The 20,600-nt window shown below is 41.1% G+C and overlaps 1 protein-coding gene across 2 annotated transcripts in view; it reads left to right on the top strand.

Annotated features, from left to right (window-relative positions):
* DCAF10 (DDB1 and CUL4 associated factor 10) overlaps window positions 1–13,346 on the top strand; it is a 47,931-nt gene extending 34,585 nt beyond the window's left edge. The window contains exons 4-8 of one of the 2 annotated variants that reach the window (XR_009406268.1): window positions 621–823; window positions 3,994–4,107; window positions 7,031–7,176; window positions 8,145–10,872; window positions 12,627–13,346. Coding sequence is in view for 1 of the 2 variants with exons in the window: in XM_059411270.1 (XP_059267253.1) it covers window positions 621–823; window positions 3,994–4,107; window positions 7,031–7,176; window positions 8,145–8,513 (832 nt within the window). In the remaining variant the exon portion in view is untranslated. Of the gene's footprint in view, window positions 1–620; window positions 824–3,993; window positions 4,108–7,030; window positions 7,177–8,144 lie in introns of both variants that reach the window. The other variant, XM_059411270.1, reaches the window with a different exon arrangement.
* The last annotated feature ends 7,254 nt before the right edge of the window (window positions 13,347–20,600 follow it).

Raw genomic sequence — 20,600 nt, 5'->3', positions numbered from 1 at the left:
GCTCAGGTCATGATCCTGGAGTTCCAGGATCGAGTCCCGCATCGGACTCCCAGCTCCATGGGGAGTCTGCTTCTCTCTCTGACCTTCTCCTCGTTCATGCTCTCTCTCACTGTCTCTCTCTCAAATAAATAAATAAAATCTTTAAAAAAAAAATATGAATCTTGTGATTTAGAAAGTCAAAGACAAAGAGACCAAAGGGAAAAAAAAGATAAAATTGTCCAAAGTAACAATTGCCTAATAGTAGACTTAAAAATAGCAACAGTAGAAGCCAGGACTCAGTGGAATATTATCCCCAGTATTCAGAAAGACACAACTATTAACCTGAAGTTTACCTGCTCAGCTAAATCTTTAATCAGAGTGGAATATTTTCAGAACAGTATAAAGTGACAGTTTACCTCAACAAAATCTTACTCTAAAATATATATTTCAGAAAGAAAGAATAAAATGGAAAATTGGAGATGAAAGAAGGAATGGTGAGCCAAAAAAAAAAAAAAAAGTTTGTCATGTGTATAAGGCTAAGCATACACTGTAAATTCTAGTTTCAAGATTGAAAATATGACTGCTAACCAAATCCGTATATTTATGATAATTCTAGGTTTTGTTTTGATTTCTTCTGTTAGGTGTACAGAAGATGGGTGTCCACATAAGAAATTCTTTCACACACGTTTTCTCATGCGAATGAGATTAACTCCAGATTGTTCCAAAATGTTGATCTCAACGTCCTCTGGATATCTCTTGATTTTGCATGATCTTGACTTAACTAAGTCTTTAGAAGTAGGCAGCTATCCCATTTTGAGAGCAAGAAGAACTACATCAAGTTCAGGTAAGCTTTTCCTTTTTGATTTCAGAAAATTTTCCATAGAGTTTCACACAAAGGGATGGTATATGTTTCCATCTTGAGAATGATACCAGGAAGGAGGGAAGGAAATTTGAAGACATTTTTGGAAAACTCATTGAAAGCTTTTTTTCCCAAGGAAGTATGACCTATATGAATTTCTGACATAGCATTAATTTGTGCTTCTGTATCACCAATGGAATAGGAAGGACTACTAACTATAAAAATATTTTCTTTTATTGCTTTCTGCTATCCAGAAAATCTTTTATTTATTTTTTATAACATATAATCTATTATTTGCCCCAGGGGTACAGGTCTGTGAATCATCAGGCTTACACATTTCATAGCACTCACCATAGTGCATACCCTTCCAAGTGTCCATAACCCAGCCACCCTGTCCCCACCCCTCCATTCCCCAGCAACCCTCAGTTTGTTTCCTAAGATTAAGAGTTTCATGGTTTGTTTCCCTCTCGATTCCATTTTGGTTTTTTTCCCCCTCCCTAGCCCTCAATATCCCCCGCCCTGCCTCTCAAATTCCTCATATCAGAGAGATCATATGATAATTGTCTTTGATTGACTTACTTCGCTTAGCATAATACCCTCTAGTTCCATCCATGTCATTGCAAATGGCAAGATTTCATTTCTTTTGATGACTGCATGGTATTCCTGTGTGTGTGTGTGTGTGTGTGTGTGTGTGTGTGTGTGTGTGTGTACACACCACATCTTTATCCATTCATCTGTTGATGGACATCTAGGTTCTTTCCATAGTTTGGCTATTGTGGACATTGCTGCTATAAACATTCCAGGGCATGTGCCCCTGGAATGAAATACACTATATTTGTATCTTTAGGGTAAATACCCAGTAGTGCGATTTGCTGGGTGGTAGGGTAGCTCTATTTTCAACTTTCTGAGGAAACTCCATACTGTTTCCCAGAGTGGCTGCACCAGCTTGTATTCCTACCAATAGTGTAAGAGGGTTGCCCATTCTCTGCATCCTCTCCAACATCTGTCATTTCCTGACTTGTTAATTTTGGCCATTCTGACTGGTGTGAGATGGTATCTCACTGTGGTTTTGATTTGTATTTCCCTGAAATACAAATTTCATAGCATTTCATAGCCAAGTGATATTGAGCATTTTTTTCATGTATCTGTTGGCCATTTGGGTATCTTCCACAAAATCTTTCTTTTTTTTTTTTTTTAATTTATTTGACACAGAGAGAGAGAGCACAAGTAGTCAGAGAGGCAGGCAAAGAGAAAGGGGGAAGCAGGCTCCCTGCTGAGCAGAGAGCCCGATGCAGGACTCGATCCCAGGACCCTGAGATCATGACCTGAACCGAACCAGCAGCTCAACCCACTGAGCTACCCAGACACCCATTCCAGAAAATCTTTTATCAGTATTTCTAAATCATCACTATCTCAAAAAGTTAATGGTGGCCCAAGGTAGGATCTATCTTTTTAAGTGCTTCTGAAGCCCAACAGAGCTTTATTACTATTTTTATTTTATTTCATTTCATTTTTATTTCACAACCCTGAGATCAAGACCTGAGCTGAGATCAAGAGCTAGACACTGAACTCACTGAGCCACCCTGGTGCCCCACCTAGCAGAGCTTTTAAGATACATTCAGTATAGAGCTTTACTTTTAAGTCTGTATTACATCCCAGACTTTCAGAAGTCTATACCCAGGTAGCTGGTGCCATCCTCTTTCACAACCCCTAAATATCCTCTTGCTAAAGCTGTATTCTGGTTTGTTTGTTTGTTTTAGGATTTATTTATTTATTTTTGAGCGTGGCGGAGGTTGCAGAGGAAGAGAGAAGCCTGACGCATACTCCCCACCAAGCAGGGAACACACTGGAGGGGGGAACCTCAATCCCAGGACCCCGAGATTATGACCCAAGTTGAAACAAAGAATCAGCTGCTTAACCAACTGAGCCACCTACATGCCCCTAAAACTGTATTATTTTTCCTGTTGCTGATTCCATTAGAATGCTTCAGTGAAATTGGGGGTCAGAAAAACTTATGCACTGTAATTTATCTACATTATGTGATAGAGTCTGTATTTCATCACCTTTGGGGAAAAGAGGGCTATTCCAGGAACATACCTATTTATAATTTTATGTTTATGAACAAAAACCCAGAAAAAAAGACTTAAGCATTTGAAACGCAATGTTTATAAATACCTATTTAAAATCAGCTTCAAAAGAGTAAATAAATAAAAATCAGCTTCAGATAGTTGGACTCTTTCTCCTGTATGCATAGGGCCCCATCTGAAGACTCCTTTGGGAAAGTACGGGCCCTATTGTAATTGCATTTGTCCAAATTCACTCCTAAAAGTAGAAATTTAAGTTTTATCAATTTATTTGCAAAACAAGGGATTTCATGAGTATGTGAGTATAATCCTTTTACATTCAGAAATTTATTTTTAGGTTAAACATTAATAAGCAACTTTAGCTTAGTAAGAGGTAGTAACTTAGAAGGTCTGGTTGGTATTTTTTTATTCAAAAACCAAGAACATTTTCTGTCTTCTAAGAGTAACTCTGTTAATAACATCAAAAGGAATTAGATGAAGAAATCCTCATAAAAGTGTGGGGCCACCGAAGAGTGAGATGAAACAGAGATTGCTATTTGGAGTAATACATTAGATCCAACTATCTGATACTCAGTGTTTGTTTTTCAACAGATTTCAGTATGAAGTTTATATTGCATTTCAAAGATAGTTTTCACATAATTCCATGAATGATAACAATTGTTTGGCATGCTTAAGAAGGCTCATTTACTGTTCTCAGTAATGAACCTGGTATTTGGACCCTATTCTAAGAGTAAATGGGCTGATGAACAGCTCAGTTTTCATGTTTATTGAATTTTCTTATTCCATCTTACTATAGAAGTGATGGGGAACCCAGAGATGCTCCTGTGCTTATTGGGTTTGTCATTTTTATTTTACTTAAGCAAATCTTGGTATAAGAGATTTTAGAAAGGGCCCAGGCCTTAGAGCTGTCCTACCTACCTTGGTCTTAGTTATAGGCCTGCTTTAAGTGGGCATGTACTTGCCATGTTTCAGATGGATTTTCACAGTATGCTTCAACTAGATGATTAAAAAGTTAAGAGACACTATTAAAGTTCTGCTAAGTTTACTGTCAGAACTTTTTGTATTTTCAAGATCTGACTACTTCATCAAGTTCTTCTGGTCCTCGAGTTTCTAGTTCACCTTGTCATCATAGTGATTCTAATTCATCTTCTGAGAAACACTTGTCACGAGCCTCACAAAGAGAAGGTAGGTTAAAAGTGGAATTTTATAGTCTTGCAACAACAGATTCTACCAAATAGCTTTCTTTGGTTTAGTTTTAATCCAGACAAAAGCCAGTAAAGAAGAGGATATTCTTTGACCGTCAGTCATTTTCAAAAGCTAACCAGTCTCTAGGGTTGGATATCTTGGGCTTACATCATTGTTGGAATTTGAGCTTTGGTTTTAATTACTGAATTTCGTTTGGTCTAGATTAGAGAAAAAGTAGTTTGGAAATGTAGATTCCAATCGAGGTTGTTAGGGAAATTAAATGAGATATTCATGTGAGGGTGCAGTATAAGGTAATGAGTTTGTCAAGTGCTTGTGAAGTCGCCTAGTTCCAGCCTGGTAGGCATTTTGCTCTCCCATTTCTTTATCCAAGCAATGGCTGACCGCCTGAGAGGGATTGTGGGATAAAGTGGGCTACGACCTGACCCCACTGTGCTTTTTGCCTGTTTCCCCCCCACTGCTCTGGGAGAACTAGCTATTTACCCTATTCTTTTCCACCCCCTAAATGAGATGCTTTTTACCTATGCAAATTTCATCTACTTCTCCAAACCAGCTCACATCTAAGCACTTTTTGTTTGTCCTCATCTTTGTGGACTGATGGCCAGATGTGGTTCTTTTTGTAATTTCGGGTCACCTTTTGGAGATGAGCATGGCTCCTACTTAGATCTTTAGGGGAGGGACTATCCGTTAGACTTCTAATTTGTTTCTCCTAGGTGGTATCACCTGGTTAAGTGCTTAATAATTGCATACTTGATTATTTTGCATGACTACTTATGTTTGTAGAGTGGTTTGAGAGCCCTTCCTAAACCTACAGCCTATCTACTTTCCTTTGGGTATTCAGGACTATGACATTTAAGATTAAAAATTCCTCCTACTAAATTTAGAGATTTATGCCCAGATGTGTAACATTTTTTTCTTTGATACTTTGTTCTACTGTACTACTTTGGCTACAGTACATAAGACAAGGCTCTTAATAATATACATTGAGAAAAATCTTTATTGAGCTAAACCATCCATGAGGAAAAAAACTACACAAAACTTAAGAGTAGTTAGCTGTTTGTTGCAGTGGTAAACCCAAAAACCAAACTGCACAGCAGTTTCATGATGTAGAGAGTTGGGAATGAGAGAAGAGACAATGTATGGAGAGCCTCGGCAGAGTATAGAGAAGAGGTGGGGCTCATACATCAGCTCGTTCTGAATGTTGGCACTCCTGGGTCTTCAGGATATCAGAATGTTAGCACCATACTTTGATAGATACAGTAGCTGTATAGAGCTGAGGCTATCAATCCCATTTCAGGATTAGAACTTTTTTTTTTTTTAAGTGATCTCTACACCCAGTACAGGGCTCAAACTCCAGACCCTGAGATCAAGAGTCAGATGCCCCTAGAACTCTTTTTGACATGAAGTCTGCTGTGGATTGTAGCACAGATAAAGTGCAAAAACTGGTTCAAGTGAAATTAGTGAGTTTGTTGACCAGTCTTCCCTATCCCATCCCCATGTGGTTCCCTCTCTGGAGGAACCTCCAAGGAGCAGAACTCAAAAGCCACTACTTACTTATTTAGACGGGTTTCTTTTCTGCTTTTGTTCAATTTTCAGAATTCTTGAAATAGTGGTTTTTCTCTAAAATTGTTATTAAGGTTCAGTCACATGTGAAATCATTATTTAGGTATAGTTTGGTTATAACAATGTAATTGAGAGCTTCACAGGTTTCCATCAATGCTGTAGTAATCTAAAGGGAATCTTTTAAAGAAGATAACACATCTATTTGAGAAACAGTTCACAAAGGGTCTGACAGAGGGAGCTCATAATCTTCAAAGCAACTCCTTCTGTGGGTAGAGAAGTGTTAAAATATTTCTCTTGATATTAAAGTTCTAAACTGCTTTTTTATGATGTCTGTGAAAGTGGTTCTCCACATTCCTGAGGGATAGGATGTAACTCCCAGCAGTAACGGCTAGCTGTAGCAATTACTTCCGTGAGGCCTAGGAAGGAGGACAGGATGGGCCCTAACAGAGTACCAGGCGTGTGTATGATTGGCAGTGTCTCCCAACCCCTTGTTTTGATACACTGATATGTGAACTATCCTGCCTTGCCTCCAAAATGATAGATGCTTATCATTTATAGTACTGTCCTTGGGGGGCCATAAGTCCTGCTCCTTGCACACATAATAGCCTTTTATTGATAATAAAGGCGGTCTCCATGGCTTCCAAGTATTTCCTTCTCAGGGATAGAGAGCACCAGGGTCCTCTGAGATGAGAATTCTCTTTTACTTCTTTTCCAGATTCCTTTCATGTCCTAGAATTTGATTTTTAGAGTTTTCTGAGATACAAATCCTAATCAAAAGGATCCCTAGTCTACTTTAACGCCTTAGTCTTAGGTTATGGATTCCTGCTGCAGGACTTGGATCCTTTAGTTCTGGTCATAACCTTTCCCCATAATCCCACGCCAAAAACATGTACACCGTATATCAAGGGGCACCATAGGTTTTTTTCTATATATGGTTTTTGGTGTTTAGTTGTTTTTTTGTTTGTGAAGGTGGTTGTTGTTGTTGTTGGCTTTTTTGGAGGGGGGAGATTTATTTTAGAGAGAGCAAGCATGAGTGGGAGGTGCAGAGGAAGAGAGAGAATCTGAAGCGGACTCCATGCTGAGCATGGAGCCCGCTGCAGGGCTTGATCTCACAACCCTGAGATCATGACCTGAGCCAAAACCAAGAGTTGGCTGCTTAACTGATGGTGCCCCCGCAGCTGTGCCCAGTTTTTCTTTTTACATGTGGTAGCATGTAAAAAAAGGAGGGGGGCTGACGAAGGAATGAAGGCTAGAGGTGGGGGTGACTGCCAGAAATCAAAGCTTTGATGAGCTGCCTTAATCCTTTGATAATACAAATCTCACATCCTAATTTTCGTATCAGGAGTTTCACCACGAAATAGTCTTGAAGTCTTAACCCCTGAAGTTCCTGGTGAGAGAGACCGTGGAAACTGCATCACGTCCTTACAGCTGCACCCAAAGGGCTGGGCCACTCTCCTTCGGTGCTCAAGCAACACTGATGATCAGGAGGTAGGAGCGGCGGCAGTCCACCTCAGCAGGGCTGACGGAACAGCCGCTGCCGGGCGTGCTCCTGGCCCCTTTATCCCTTGAACCCTTCCTTCCTCTCCAGCCTCCTCTACAGGTTTAAATACTTTAAACCAGTATCAGCTCAGATTGTGTCCAGCTTCTTCATCCTTGCCCCCTTCATCTGCCACATGCCCTTTACATAGTGAACTTCAGAGGGGAGATGCTGCAGCCAAGCTGGCTAAATGTAAGGTTTTGCTAAGCCAATTGAGTTTTAGAATTTGCTCTTTTTAAAAACCAAGGGAGGGGTGTCTGGGTGTCTGGTCGGTTCAGTGTCTGCCTTCAGCTCAGGTCATGATTCCAGGATCCTGGGGTCGAGTCCCAGTCAGGCTCCCTTCTCAGCAGGGAATCTGCTTTTCCCTCTCGCTCTGCTCCTCCCCACTGCTCATGCTGACTCCCTCAAATAAATAAAACTAATCAGTTAATTAGTAAAACTACCAGCGGAACCTGGGGAAAGACTAAACTGATGACTGGGGAAAGGGCCTTATATCACCTCATGACCCGTCACTCTGGAAAGCAGGAGTCTTTTGAGGATCTCACTGGCTCTAGAAGTCACAACTGAAAAGAGACAAGGACCAATTGTGTAGGAGGAGAGCTATTTTAGGTTAGATGTCTAAACTTTGGAATATTTTAAGTATCAGAATTGTTATTTTCGCAAAAGGGAATTATTACCACAGAAGTCACAGCAGCCTGAGGGAATAAAAGGCATTAGTCATAGTATGTCAAAGCACACAGAATAACCTTGGCCTCTGAAGATAAGGTGTGGGGCCTACACATTTTAATAGATGGGAGATGGGTAGCAGTCATCTGATTTCTTGCAACAATTCTGTGGCTTTGACAGTCGGTTGAGCTTTTTACAAAAAGAAATATTTGGGGCTCTGTAATTTTGGTTTCTCTCTCTTCTCTCCCCTTAGTGGACTTGTGTCTATGAATTCCAAGAAGGAGCTCCTGTGCGACCTGTCTCACCCCGCTGTTCTCTACGACTAACTCATTACATTGAAGAAGCCAATGTAGGCAGGGGTTATATCAAAGAACTTTGCTTCAGTCCTGATGGGCGAATGGTCTCTTCCCCACATGGCTACGGGATTCGCTTGTTGGGATTTGACAAACAGTGCAATGAACTTATAGACTGTTTGCCCAAAGAAGCCAGTCCCCTGCGGGTGATCCGTTCTCTGTACTCTCATAATGACGTGGTACTGACGACGAAGTTCTCTCCAACACATTGTCAGATTGCCTCAGGGTGCCTTAGCGGACGGGTTTCTTTGTATCAGCCAAAGTTTTAGGCACAACTTATATCAAATAAGGAACTCTTCTGGTGTTTGACTCACAAATTACTTCAATTTAGGTGAAGTATTTACTTTTTAGAAGATCTTAAAAGTTTGGGTCAAGATGCCGGTTATTATGGGTCCACGAACACACCTGTGACCTGAGGACTTGGCTGTCCGGTATCGTAGGGGCCTCGCCAAGTTAGACTCTACGCAGCAGCAGCTTTTGCCGCATTCCTTTGCTCCTGTGCCACCTAAACTTCAGTTCTTCTGGTTATTTTGCATGGTAGCTCTTGTCAAATTTCTTCATTTCTTTCCTTGTTTTTTTTAGTTCGGTGTGAATTTCGTGGGTGTCTGGCAGGAGTTATGGCGGGGTTAGGAGAAACCCGTGACGCTATATTGAATAAACCCAGAAGTCCCATGTCAGCATACTGGTCATTAAAAAAGAAATTCCATCTTATCAGTATACTTGGCCTTTTAAAGTTGCTGTTATGTTTCTCTATAATGAGCACAGATAATGGCATTATTCTCGTAACTGTTAGTCTTACAACAAAAATGTCTTTTGAGTTTCCTGTTAAAATTATACATATTTTTTCACCGTGAAGGGAATTTTGTTGTAAAACTCTAGAAAAAATAACTGCCACCTCTCTTTGTAATTTACTTGTATGAATTTAAAAATCTCTAGCATGTGTCCTTACTTGGTATTTTGTTCCTCTGAACAGCATTTAGAAAGGAAAACAGGAGAAGGAGTGGGCTTTGGTCATTTCTGTTGTATACAGGAGGACTCATTGAGTTAGTACACTATCTGGTCAGAGAGAGGAGAACCACGTGGCTTAGAATTTGTTTTCTCTGCCAGACTATTTGACTCACACAGGGTGACTTGTTATGGTATTAGGGTGGAGGGGAGATTGAGAGGAAAGAGGTGGTATTTTCTTCATCTTTACTCCTTGAGCCAGGGGGCACAAGCTTGACCCTTAGCATTAGGGAGGGGTGAGCTGCAGTCCTCTGCAAGCCGTGACCTAACTACAGTAGTCAGTGACTTGGATATCAGGACAAAGAGCTGACGTGAAGACCTCTTACATTCTGTTATGGAACACAGCAAGCGGGGTCAGTCACAGGGCTGACTGGCCTGCTGAAGTAAGCAGCTTTCTTCTAGTCTGCACTTGGACGGATATTCTATTTAGAAAGGATCCACCAGAGGCTCGAGTAATTTAAGCCACATGTTAGCTCGTTCCCTCTCAGATCATATTCTCTTAGGCCAGTGGTTTTCAGATAATAGGGTGCGTTACAGTTATTTAGGAGCTTGTGGAAAACAGAAACCTGGCCCTCACTGTAGGAGGTTCTGATTCAGTCAGGGAGATGACAGGAATCTGTTTTTTGGTTTTTTGTTTTTAGGAATCTGTTTTTAATAGGAACCTCTAGTAACCTTATTCAGGTGGTTCCTAGATCAGAGTTTGAAAAACACTACCTTAAACATCAGTAAGTACTTCCGTACCTTTCAGGTGGTTAACTCCCAGAAGGTGTTTTAATTATTTAAAAAAATAGTAAGTAAATCCATTTTAGAGGTAGAAAATGTAATCAGTCTCATCATCAAATGAATGAGAAAAGTTAAGTGACTTGCCTAAAGTCGTCTTACAAAATTAGTGGCAGAGCCAGAACTTTAATTCAAGTCTCCTAATTCCTTGCTCAGGGCAATTTCTACTGTATTGTGCTGGCTGTTAAAACAATGATTTATGAACACTTTATCTTGTCTTTAAGTTGTATTATTGTGACTACCCTTAAACTGGCTGATAGATTTAAAAACGCATGGGAGTAGATGCTGAGAATTCCGGCCCTAAGAAAAGAATCGCAAATCTTATAGAATTATTAAGCAACCCAAACACATGAATAAAAATGACAATTTTTTTTTTTTGCAGGACCTACCAGACAGCCATTCACACACGTGTGCAGAGGTTACATACATCTCCCTTGGAACAATCTTGGCTCTAGGACAAATTTTAACAATTACATCATTTTAGCATGGATGTTAAAAAGAATTTGAAATTTTTTAGCCATCAAGAAAATTACTACAAAGTATAATGTAAACATTGGTTTGCCATAAATTTTTTTAAACGTCCACATATGTAAAGGAAGATAAAGTTTTGGAGGCAAAAGTACCCAATCTTAACATTCAAAACAAGCTACCAAGTACAGCACTTCTGTTGATGAAACAAAGATTCCGTGTATTGCAACCCCTCTGGAGAGAGTTGCATGTCGGATGCTAGACCCACGTGTTGCCCAACTCAGTTTCAGTCCATGATTCTTCAACCATTATAGTGTCTATGGTGTCAGCCTACACACTTTACTACTCACCCTCTCTCACCTACTCTCTCACAAGGTAGGTGACATGAGCACCGAATTACTTTGGAAGAAATGGAGGGTCTGAAAGGTCGAGTCAGAGCTGGCACTGGGCGGCGGGGGCGGAGAGCAACACTGGGATTTAAACCCAGCTGCTTCAGTCCAGAGCCTGGGTGCTTACCACTCTACCACTTTGCCCTTTTGTTTATAAAGATGGGAAAATGGCCTGTGAATTTGTTTAGCATCCTCTGTAAATTCTTTATTACAGAGCTGACTTACCTTCTGCACCATGCAAGATTCATAAGAATGAAAATTTCCATTAGAATTAGTACCATAAACTGCAGGGCATACATACAGTCCACTCCTAACTGAAAGACTTCGAGCAGGATACATAGCTGTAAAGAAAAATGTGGAATAAACTGCCTTGTATAAAAATAGAGCCACATAGATGAGAATTAAAAATTAGCAAACTCAACAAAACCACCTTTGTCCTCTTTTTGAGGTCGGCTGTGATCAAAACATCATGAGGGGGATATTAATCCAGGAATCAGGGCATCAGGAATGCTAGACTCTTGGAGGAAACTGCATCTTAAAATTTCAAGGTCTCATTTCACTTAAGAGCATAAAAGCTAGTCTGGGTTTTTTTTACTCTAAATTTTATTTAGTCATTTTTATTCATGATAACTGGTGAATGTATTATAAATGGTAATGTGGTATAGTTGTTGGTAAATGTAGAATAAATTATACTTGTTTTAAAAACCTTTCTACAGGGGCGCCTGACTGGCTCAGTAGAGCATGCAACTCTTGATCTTGGGGTCATGAGTTTGAGCCCCATCTTGAGGGGCAAACTGTATCTTTAAAAAAATTTCAAAAATAAGCTTTCTACAGAAATGCTATGTTAACTAAGTTTAGGAACATCAAATATTTAGTAGTTCCTTATCTTTAGTTGTGAAAATGAAGTCGCTAAAGCAGACAAGACCTCTCTCGATCTTTCGAAAATAGATCTGATTTTTTTCCTCAGAAGCCCAAAGTACATGTATATTTTGTTATTTCTCCTTGTTACATCCAAGATAAGGCTTTACCAAAAATTTTAGGCAAACAAGCAAGGATAAGGTTCCCAACTCCTATCCAGAACCAAGATCACATTATGTCATAGTTAAAGTTTGGTTTTCCAGGAAGTGCAATACAGGAAGAACACTCTGAGAATCTGTTAGAAGCCTAGTGTTTCCCATATCAGTCCGAATATGGTACTGGCATCCACAAGCATCTGTTAAATCTTCTGTTTAGCAGGAAAAATAGCCTGATAACACTGATGACAATCATCCCCATTTAAAGTGACCAGCAGCCACGGACAGCTGTGAAAATTCACTCAGTAATAGCCAATGCTGGTCATGAAAGAAAGCATATATATGAAATTTTGGATAACTAATGTATATATCATAAGTGCCAAAATTTAAAACTTGTAAATTATTTTTGATGCAAGTCTTTCAGCTATGTTAGTATACCTCCCTGCCTTCTTAAACAGCATGCTCAGTATAATTCACTTTTTCATAACGAAAAGTAAAAGTTATATTCATGTGTTATTATAAATACCCAAGGAGTTCTGATGTATATAAAATACTTCATAAAATGTAAAGGGCTATAGCAAATATGAGTTAATATCAATTATTAAAAAGGGATTCCCTTGGCCCTGAGGTATATATAATCATTCGCTTCAGGTTGCTTAGATTTGGGGATTTTTTTATTTAAAAATTTTTCTGTGTGCTAAGTGGTTTGTTCTGTCTCCTACCACAGTCTCCACATGCCTGCCTCTAATAGGCTGGCATTTGCGCTGTGTTCATCTGTTCCGAGCTGGGACAGGAGATCACCAGGCCTGCTTAGCGTCTAAAGAGCTGCATGAGCCCTGCGTGCACAGTCTCTGGGACCACTAGCTCTCTGACAGGTTCACCATAACCTGGGGAAAGCCTAGGCTAGTGATTGTTTCAGCTGCCGCCAAGGAAAATACTATGGACAAAGGATGCTGCTAGATGAAGGAATGAATGGCAATGCACCAAAGAACAGCCAAGTAACAACAAAGGCTCTGTATTTGCACAAGGATCCTTCATATTTGTTTTTTTAAAAAGAAGAATGGGGGGGGGAGGGGAAACAAAATAAATCCAGATAGACTTGAGTATTTTTGATGCCATTAAACTTGGTCAAGAGCCATTAAAATACATGTTTAAATTACCACACATTGTTACAAAGGCAATATTCATCTCATTACAGAATAAGATCATACCAAATTTATACCCCAAGAATTACTCCTGTTCAAATGACAACAGAAATAATCAAAAGGGAAATCTCAAATTTACCTGTATGCTGCTTTAGTTTTAAATGAATAATGGAAATACCAGTTTTATCAAAAGCTCCAAGGAACACATCTCACATATGCACAACTTGTATATGTATGTGTATATAAATGTTACTATAAGTGAAATGTCATCCAGAGACAATAAAATAATTTTAAATTTTAAATCTTGTTCATAGTATTTAAAATAGAATTTTTTCAGCTTTCCTAAGTTTCTTCCTTATTTCAGTTTCATGTTTTCTACATTAAAGGTTAGCCATTAGATTTTCACTGCATCTTCCATTTTTAAAACATGTTTTCTGGGAAAGTCTAGATTCATATTTTTAGGAAAGTTGGCAGTGTTCCAGATAATATCCTAGACACCAGGAAGTTTTCTCACTAGGTTCTGAGGTACTGTTAAGTTCTTCCATTAGACTGTAAGCTCTTTGCGGGCAGGGACTGACTTTTCTTGCATCCCCAGTGCCCAGTACAGGAGCCGACAGAGTAGTTCAATAAATTTCTTGTTGCAGGAATCAAATGAACCTTAGCCATATGTGGCCTTGAATTTCCATGAAGCCAGAATGTGATGTGCAAATAGAGAAATCTTCATCAGAGTAAGATTTTCTTCTGTCCACAGGTCAGAAAAACTAAGCATTTCTCATGGATTTGGAAAACTGCAAAACTCAATTTTTCATTCACCGAACATTGAATCCCTACTATATGCCTTGTCCAGTCTAACGAGGGACTCAAGGGACAAGGATAACTAAGATTGTAGCGCTGGCTTCACTGTGTGACCAGTACAGGCATACAAGGCCCTACAGTGAGAAAAGCCTCATGCTTGGTGTAAGGTTCTGTTCAATCCATCTTAAAATTCTTAATTTTTTGAGCAAGGAGCCCACATTTCTATTTTGCACCAGGCTTCCAAATTAGATAGCTGGTCCTGCTTTGATATTACCATGCTGACATGGTGGGAATAAGAATTATAGTATCGTCTCCAGTCCAGTAAAGATACATTCATTGAAAACTAGCCATAAAGTGAATGTTTTAGTAAAATAAAGTCTAAAATCTAAACCTAAAACTCCGTCCCTCCCACAGATTTTTTCCACAGATCTTCATCACAATTAGGAAAGCTTTATAAACTGTACTAGGCTTTTACTGTTTCAGTTGAATTCTTTTGAGGTTTTCATGTGGATGAATGTAGAGCTGTAGGTCATTTTAGCTACATACATACATACCTACATACAAGGTTTCAGTAAAACTTCTATTAATATATGCACTGAATGTCTTGTTGTAAGTCTACCTCATAATATGCTTAAAAAAAATTAATGCTACTTTAAAACATTTGACACATTTTTTTCTGTAGTTAACCTGTTTGAAAGGTTGACGGCAAGTTTGCACTTAGCAGTAGTTTGAAATTTTTTATTTATTTGACAGACAGAGATCACAAGTAGGCAGAGAGCCAGGCAGAGAGAGGGGGAAGCAGACTCCCCACCGAGCAGAGAGCCCGATGTGGGGCTCGATCCCAGGACCCCGAGATCATGACCCAAGCGGAAGGCAGAGGCTTTAACCCACTGAGCCACCCAGGCGCCCCAGTAGTTTGAAATTTTTATTTAAATTGCCTAGGTGTTTATTTTTAGACCAGAATCAAACATAATGCTGTAACAGAGGCAGTGGCTTGGTGATTCTTGTTTAGGTTATTCTAAACTTTTATTTTTTTTTTTTAAGATTTTATTTATTTGACAGAGAGAGATCACAAGTAGGCAGAGAAGCAGGCAGAGAGAGAGAGGAGGAAGCAGGCTCCCTGCTGAGCAGAGAGCCCGATTCGGGGCTTGATCCCAGGACCCTGAGATCATGACCTGAGCCGAAGGCAGCGTCTTAACCTACTGAGCCACCCAGGCGCCCCTATTCTAAACTTTTAAATCCTAGAACCCCTATCCGAAAAAACTGAAGAGCATGTGCTCCAGATTTTCATGTCCTCTACTTATTTATATATATATATACACACATACATAGATATGTATGATGTATATATTTCTACATAAAATATTGTACTGTTCTACTACTGTAAATTATAAAACACATACATAGAGGAAGTAAATTTTAAAAGGTTAGAGGCTGTAACAAAGTTCTACATTACCTCCTTCACTTCCACGGGTATGTTCCCACGGGTATATGCACATTTCGTTTTGTGAAGGCCACTGTTATAAAACACAGAATGGGCATTTTTTTTTTAAGATTTTATTTTTATTTATTTGACAGACAAAGATCACAAGTAGGCAGAGAGGCAGGCAGAGAGAGAGGGGGAAGCAGGCTCCCTGGCTGAGCAGAGAGCCTGATGCGGGGCTCGATCCCAGGACCCCAGGATCATGACCTGAGCCGAAGGCAGAGGCCCTAACCCACTGAGCCACCCAGGCGCCCCCAGAATTGGCATTTTACACTGAAAACACAATTACTAAGATCTGATTCATTCACGTCTGTTCACTAATGTTCTGGACATCTACAAGAGTAATGTTTATATTAGAGAATTTCATAAATTCTTTATTCAGTGAAAATTATATTCATATCAAGCATAGTGGATAAATTTTTGTCAAGCTGCACACAGATTTGTTTTCATATAGGTACACTTAGAACATGCTATTTTTCACAGTATTCCCCTGAATGACATTTTCTTGTTCTATTATTTAATAGTGTGATGGTTCATTTTACTGTTTTAATTCACTTAGAAAAATGACAATCATATTTGGGACACTTACTTTTTAAAATAAGTCACTGATGAGAAAAACAGAGTGACTCCCTTTCAATTCAGATCATTTTGTGAATTATTTAGATAAATTGATTTAGCTAACCATAGCATTAATTACCACTGTTTCAGTTACTCCTCTGACAGACTTATTTTGGGCTACTTAAAAAGTAGGTTTTTTAAGGAAACAATTATTTGGCATGGTTTAATGCTAATAAATTAATGATTTATATTAGTTTCCTATGATGTAACAAATTACCTACCACAAATTCAGTGGTTAAAAGACAGATTTGGGACGCCTGGGTGGCTCAGTCAGTTAAGCCTCTGCCTTCGGCTTAAGTCATGATCTCAGGGTCCTGGGATCGAGCCCTGCATCAGGCTCTCTGCTCAGCAGGGAGCCTGCTTCCCACCCCCTCTCTCTGCCTACTTGCGATCTCTGTCGAATAAATAAAATCTTTTTTAAAAACCCGCAAATTTCAAACAAAACAACACAAATTTGGGCTATCTGGCTTAGTTCGTACAGCATGGGACTCTCCATCTCTGAGTCCTAAGTCTCAAACCCCATGTTGGGCAGAGAGTTTACTTAAAAAATAAGACACACACACACACACACATACACACACAAATTCGTATCCACTGAGTTTCCCTCCAGGCCTTTCCCTTCTGGCACGATGCATGAAAAGTGGTGCTTTGATTCCAGCCCATGCCAGAGGCCTTGTTAAAACACAGATTGCTGGTTCTATACTGAGTTTCTGATTTCAAAGGTCTGGGGTGGGAGGCCCCCATTTTGCACTTCTAACCAGTTCCTAGTTGATGCTGGATGTCTGGACACCATGATTTGAGACCTACGAATATAGAAAATGTAGTTAGGGGGCACCTGGGTGGCTCAGTCGGTTGAGCGGCCGACTCTTGGTTTCTGCTCAGGTCAGTATCTCATGGTGGTGGGATCGAGCCTGGCTTGGGCTCCCACACGAAACGAGGAGCTCACTAGGGATTCTCTCTCTGCCCCTGCCCCTGCCCCTTCCCTGCCCCCACCTGTGCGTGCACACACACACTTCAAGAAAAAAAAAAAAGAAAGAAAAGAAAACGCAGTTAGGGTTTAATTTTTCATGGATGACAGATCCTAGGATCTCTGTGTAGATAAAGGAAGCCCATTTAGAGAACTTTTTTTTTTAAGAGAACATCTTAATTTTGGAGGCTATGATAGACGGACAACTGTCTGTCTGTCGGTACGCCGTTCTCAGTACACCGTCGGGGGCACTGCATCAGTGAGAGCTAAGACTCCCCCAGTGTAAGGCGATGCGTAAGTCAGCGGGCAGGAGGTTAAGTAAGACCATCAGACCTTCTCGGGGACAGACCTGGTGCTGTGTGGCTTCTCTTCTAACTCCGAAAGAGGAGCGCTGCCACAGAACACACGTGCTGCTGTGAGCTGTCGAGAGCTGCAACCGTTGCTCACAACAAATCCGGAAAACAAACACCTGCAACTTACCAGGGCGCACACACCTCAGAACAGCTTTTACAACCTTTTCTGGGGACACAGTGGTCTTCACTGAAAGCATCTGAACCATGGGTACGCTGGACTGCTGCGCTGCCATGAATTCACAAAAGCCCTTCACTATAATAAAAGATCACTTTTCAGGTAAAATGAAGACTTTTCATTGTGATAGGATTATTTTTTTTTTAATAAACTATCTGATTTGAAAACGCTGTATTTACTCTGAAGTAGTCGTTACCTAGTCTTCTATGTGTGCGCACACGCATGCAAGCACTTAATAAGTGTGTGTAATGAAAAGAAGGATTTCCTGCCATTTATTGAAATGTGTAGTTCACCGGCAGGAACATCAGGACCGCTGCCCTTGTCCCTGCAAGGGGCAGGGAGCCAGGCCCCTTGCCTCTGGGGCAGTCTTAAGCAGGAAGCTGGTAAGCCTGTGGCAGTCTGCGTGTGGAGGAGGGCGCGGCAGTACTTGCTCATCGGCAGGAAACGCTGCCGTCTGGCATCCTCTTCCAGCGTGGATTGCGGTAGCATCGGTGATTGTGTTTAGCCTAAGAAGAACACACTAAAAGAATTAAACTGGGGGTACCTGGGTGGCTCAGTCAGTTAAGATTTTGGTTTGGGTCATGATCCTGGGGTCCTCGGATCGAGCCCCACATCAGGCTCCATGCTCAGTGGGGAGTCTGCTTGTTCCTCTCCCTCTGCCGGCAGCTCCCCCTGCTTTTCCTGTCAAATACAAAAAATCTTAAAAAAAATTAAAAATAAAAGAATTAAACTGAATCAATACAATGCAGACAACAGATAATGTGATAAAGTCCCTAATGATTTTTCTCAGCATTTTATTATGAAAATGTTCAATATACAGCAAAGTTGAAAGGATTTTACGGTGAACACCTATTGCCCAGGATTCTACCATTATCATTTTCCTGTGTTATCACATATCCAATACTCTATCCATCCATCAATCCACCTTAATTTGTGATATATTTTGAATAAGTTGCAGATAGCTATAGCCATCCTCCTAAAAATCCTCAGCAATACAAATCATTAAAGTTCAGTATTTTTTTTTTTTAAGATTATTTATTTATTTATTTGACAGGCAGAGATCACAAGTAGGCTGAGAGGCAGGCAGAGAGAGAGGAGGAAGCAGGCTCCCCGCTGAGCAGAGAGCCGGATGCGGGGATCGATCCCAGGACCCTGGGATTATCACCTGAGCCGAAGGCAGAGGCCTTAACCCACTGAGCCACCCGGGCGCCCCTAAAGTTCAGTATCTTTTTGTTTTAAATTTTCCACATGATGAAGTATACCAGTATTAATGGTACCTTTGCTGAGTTAAGACAAATGTCTGCACCTGTGTTACCCAAACCCCTATCGAGATGTAAATTACACCATTACCCAGAAGTTCCTTCATAGCTCTCCCAGAGGCAACCGTTTTTTTTCCCCCCAGCATAGATTTGCCTCTTCTGGAAATTCACATAAATGGAATCCCACAGTATGTATTCACCATGAAGATTTTTAAAAGACACTCCTAAGAAATTCAAAGCGTCTCTGAAACAGCGAGAGCAAGTGATAAAGACAGCATCTGAGATCAGATTACGATTCCCTCACTGATAGATACTCCTTAGGAGAACCTCTGGAATAAGGAGTCAAGGGTCAGAGTCAGTCCTCCAGTGACTTCACGGTGTCCTGAAGGCTCCAGAAGGAACAGCACGGAGCTCGCGCAAGGCCTGAAACAGCCATCACATGCCACAGAAGTGGGCCTCATCCAGCCTGGGAGCCAGCAGGGAATCGAGGGAGGTTTACATTTTCACTTTGGCATTTGTCTCAGGCAGCCAGTGCTCTGTATTTTCTACGAACCTAGAGTCTTCTAATTTAAAACTACTGTCCTTAAATGGGCGGCCTGCCAGTACTGAGCAGCGGGATGTATGGCAAATTCGCTGAACAAAATAAACCAGGAAAAAAACTATAAAAGGCACGAACTGAAATAAATTATTAGCCATTCTGTTTTTCTCTGGCCGGAATTCAGACAAACTCAGATGCAGGCAGTACTGCCCTGAAACACACCGACATGTGTTTGTGTTCCTGGCCCACAGGCAGCAGCTTTGAAGTGCTCCCAACACAGCCAGCAAACCTCTGACCTTGGGCTTCCCCTGGGCTTTCTCAAGGCCCAGGGAACCGAGGCCCCCGCCAGCTCTTTACCCTTCACCCTCATCACTGACACACAAATTACAAACGGAACGTACTTGGTTTCCTTACATTTTCCTACTCTCTGCCCTTCTCAAAAACTCCATGCCTATTTTTTTAGCAGGAAGTGAGGAACCCAAGGAAACCTGGAAATTTCCTGTTCAATTCCTCTCTTCCCAGAAGAGGATGAGAGGATTAAGAAAGTTCCAAAGCGGCTCTTCGCCCACAGGAAGGGAGGAAGCTGTCAGGAGCCAAATTTGAGCTGGGATTCGAAAGTGGCAGGAAACACTGAATACTCACAGTTCGGTGCAAACAGGGAAGCGCTCTGAAGAACAGGAATGTGGAGGCCCGAGAACGTCCAAAGGTGGGGGGACCTGACTTAGTCCCTTAAAGTGTGAGCCGGCTTCCCTGAGGTGACACTCACGACCTCCACAGAGGTGACTAAGTGAATGCAGGGCAGTGCTGTGCTTGGGCAGGGGTGGGAGACGGCGAGAGGTGGAGGGCAGAGGGCGGAGACCGAGCAGGCGCAGAGTGGGGGCTACAGAGTACTCTTACAGCCATTCCCACAATGGATCCAAGGGAGAGAATTTGGAAAATTCTATTTTATCCTCAATTTCGATTTCAAAATCAGCTCTGCTCACTGGAAAAAAGTTCCCCCTTGGCAACTTCTGAAACTAAATGAGGTTGGGCACCCGCCTCCGAGACGCTCCCCCGCACCACCCGGGGAGAAACCCCGCCCACACTCTCCCCACCCACCCACCCCCGCCCCCATCCCTTGGCGCTCCAGCGGTGGGCTACACGGACACCGCAACAGAGGACACGTACAACACGACACTTTCATCTGTTCTAAAGTTCAGGATATTCACGTTTATGACTAATTCCAACCCCAAACTGTTGTTTTACAAGCCTGAAGCCAATCGCTCCCTTACCTGCTGGTCCTCATCAGACAGCCTCAACAGTCCCTTGAGTCCAGGGGCACCTTAAAATTTAACGTGTAAACAGCAGGCTTACATAATGTCAGCCTTC

Source organism: Mustela nigripes, chromosome 9 (genome assembly GCF_022355385.1).
Source record: "Mustela nigripes isolate SB6536 chromosome 9, MUSNIG.SB6536, whole genome shotgun sequence".
NCBI classification, from domain to species: domain Eukaryota; kingdom Metazoa; phylum Chordata; class Mammalia; order Carnivora; family Mustelidae; genus Mustela; species Mustela nigripes.
The sequence above is the reverse complement of the archived record's forward strand: the minus strand, read 5'-3'. Positions and strand labels throughout refer to the sequence as shown.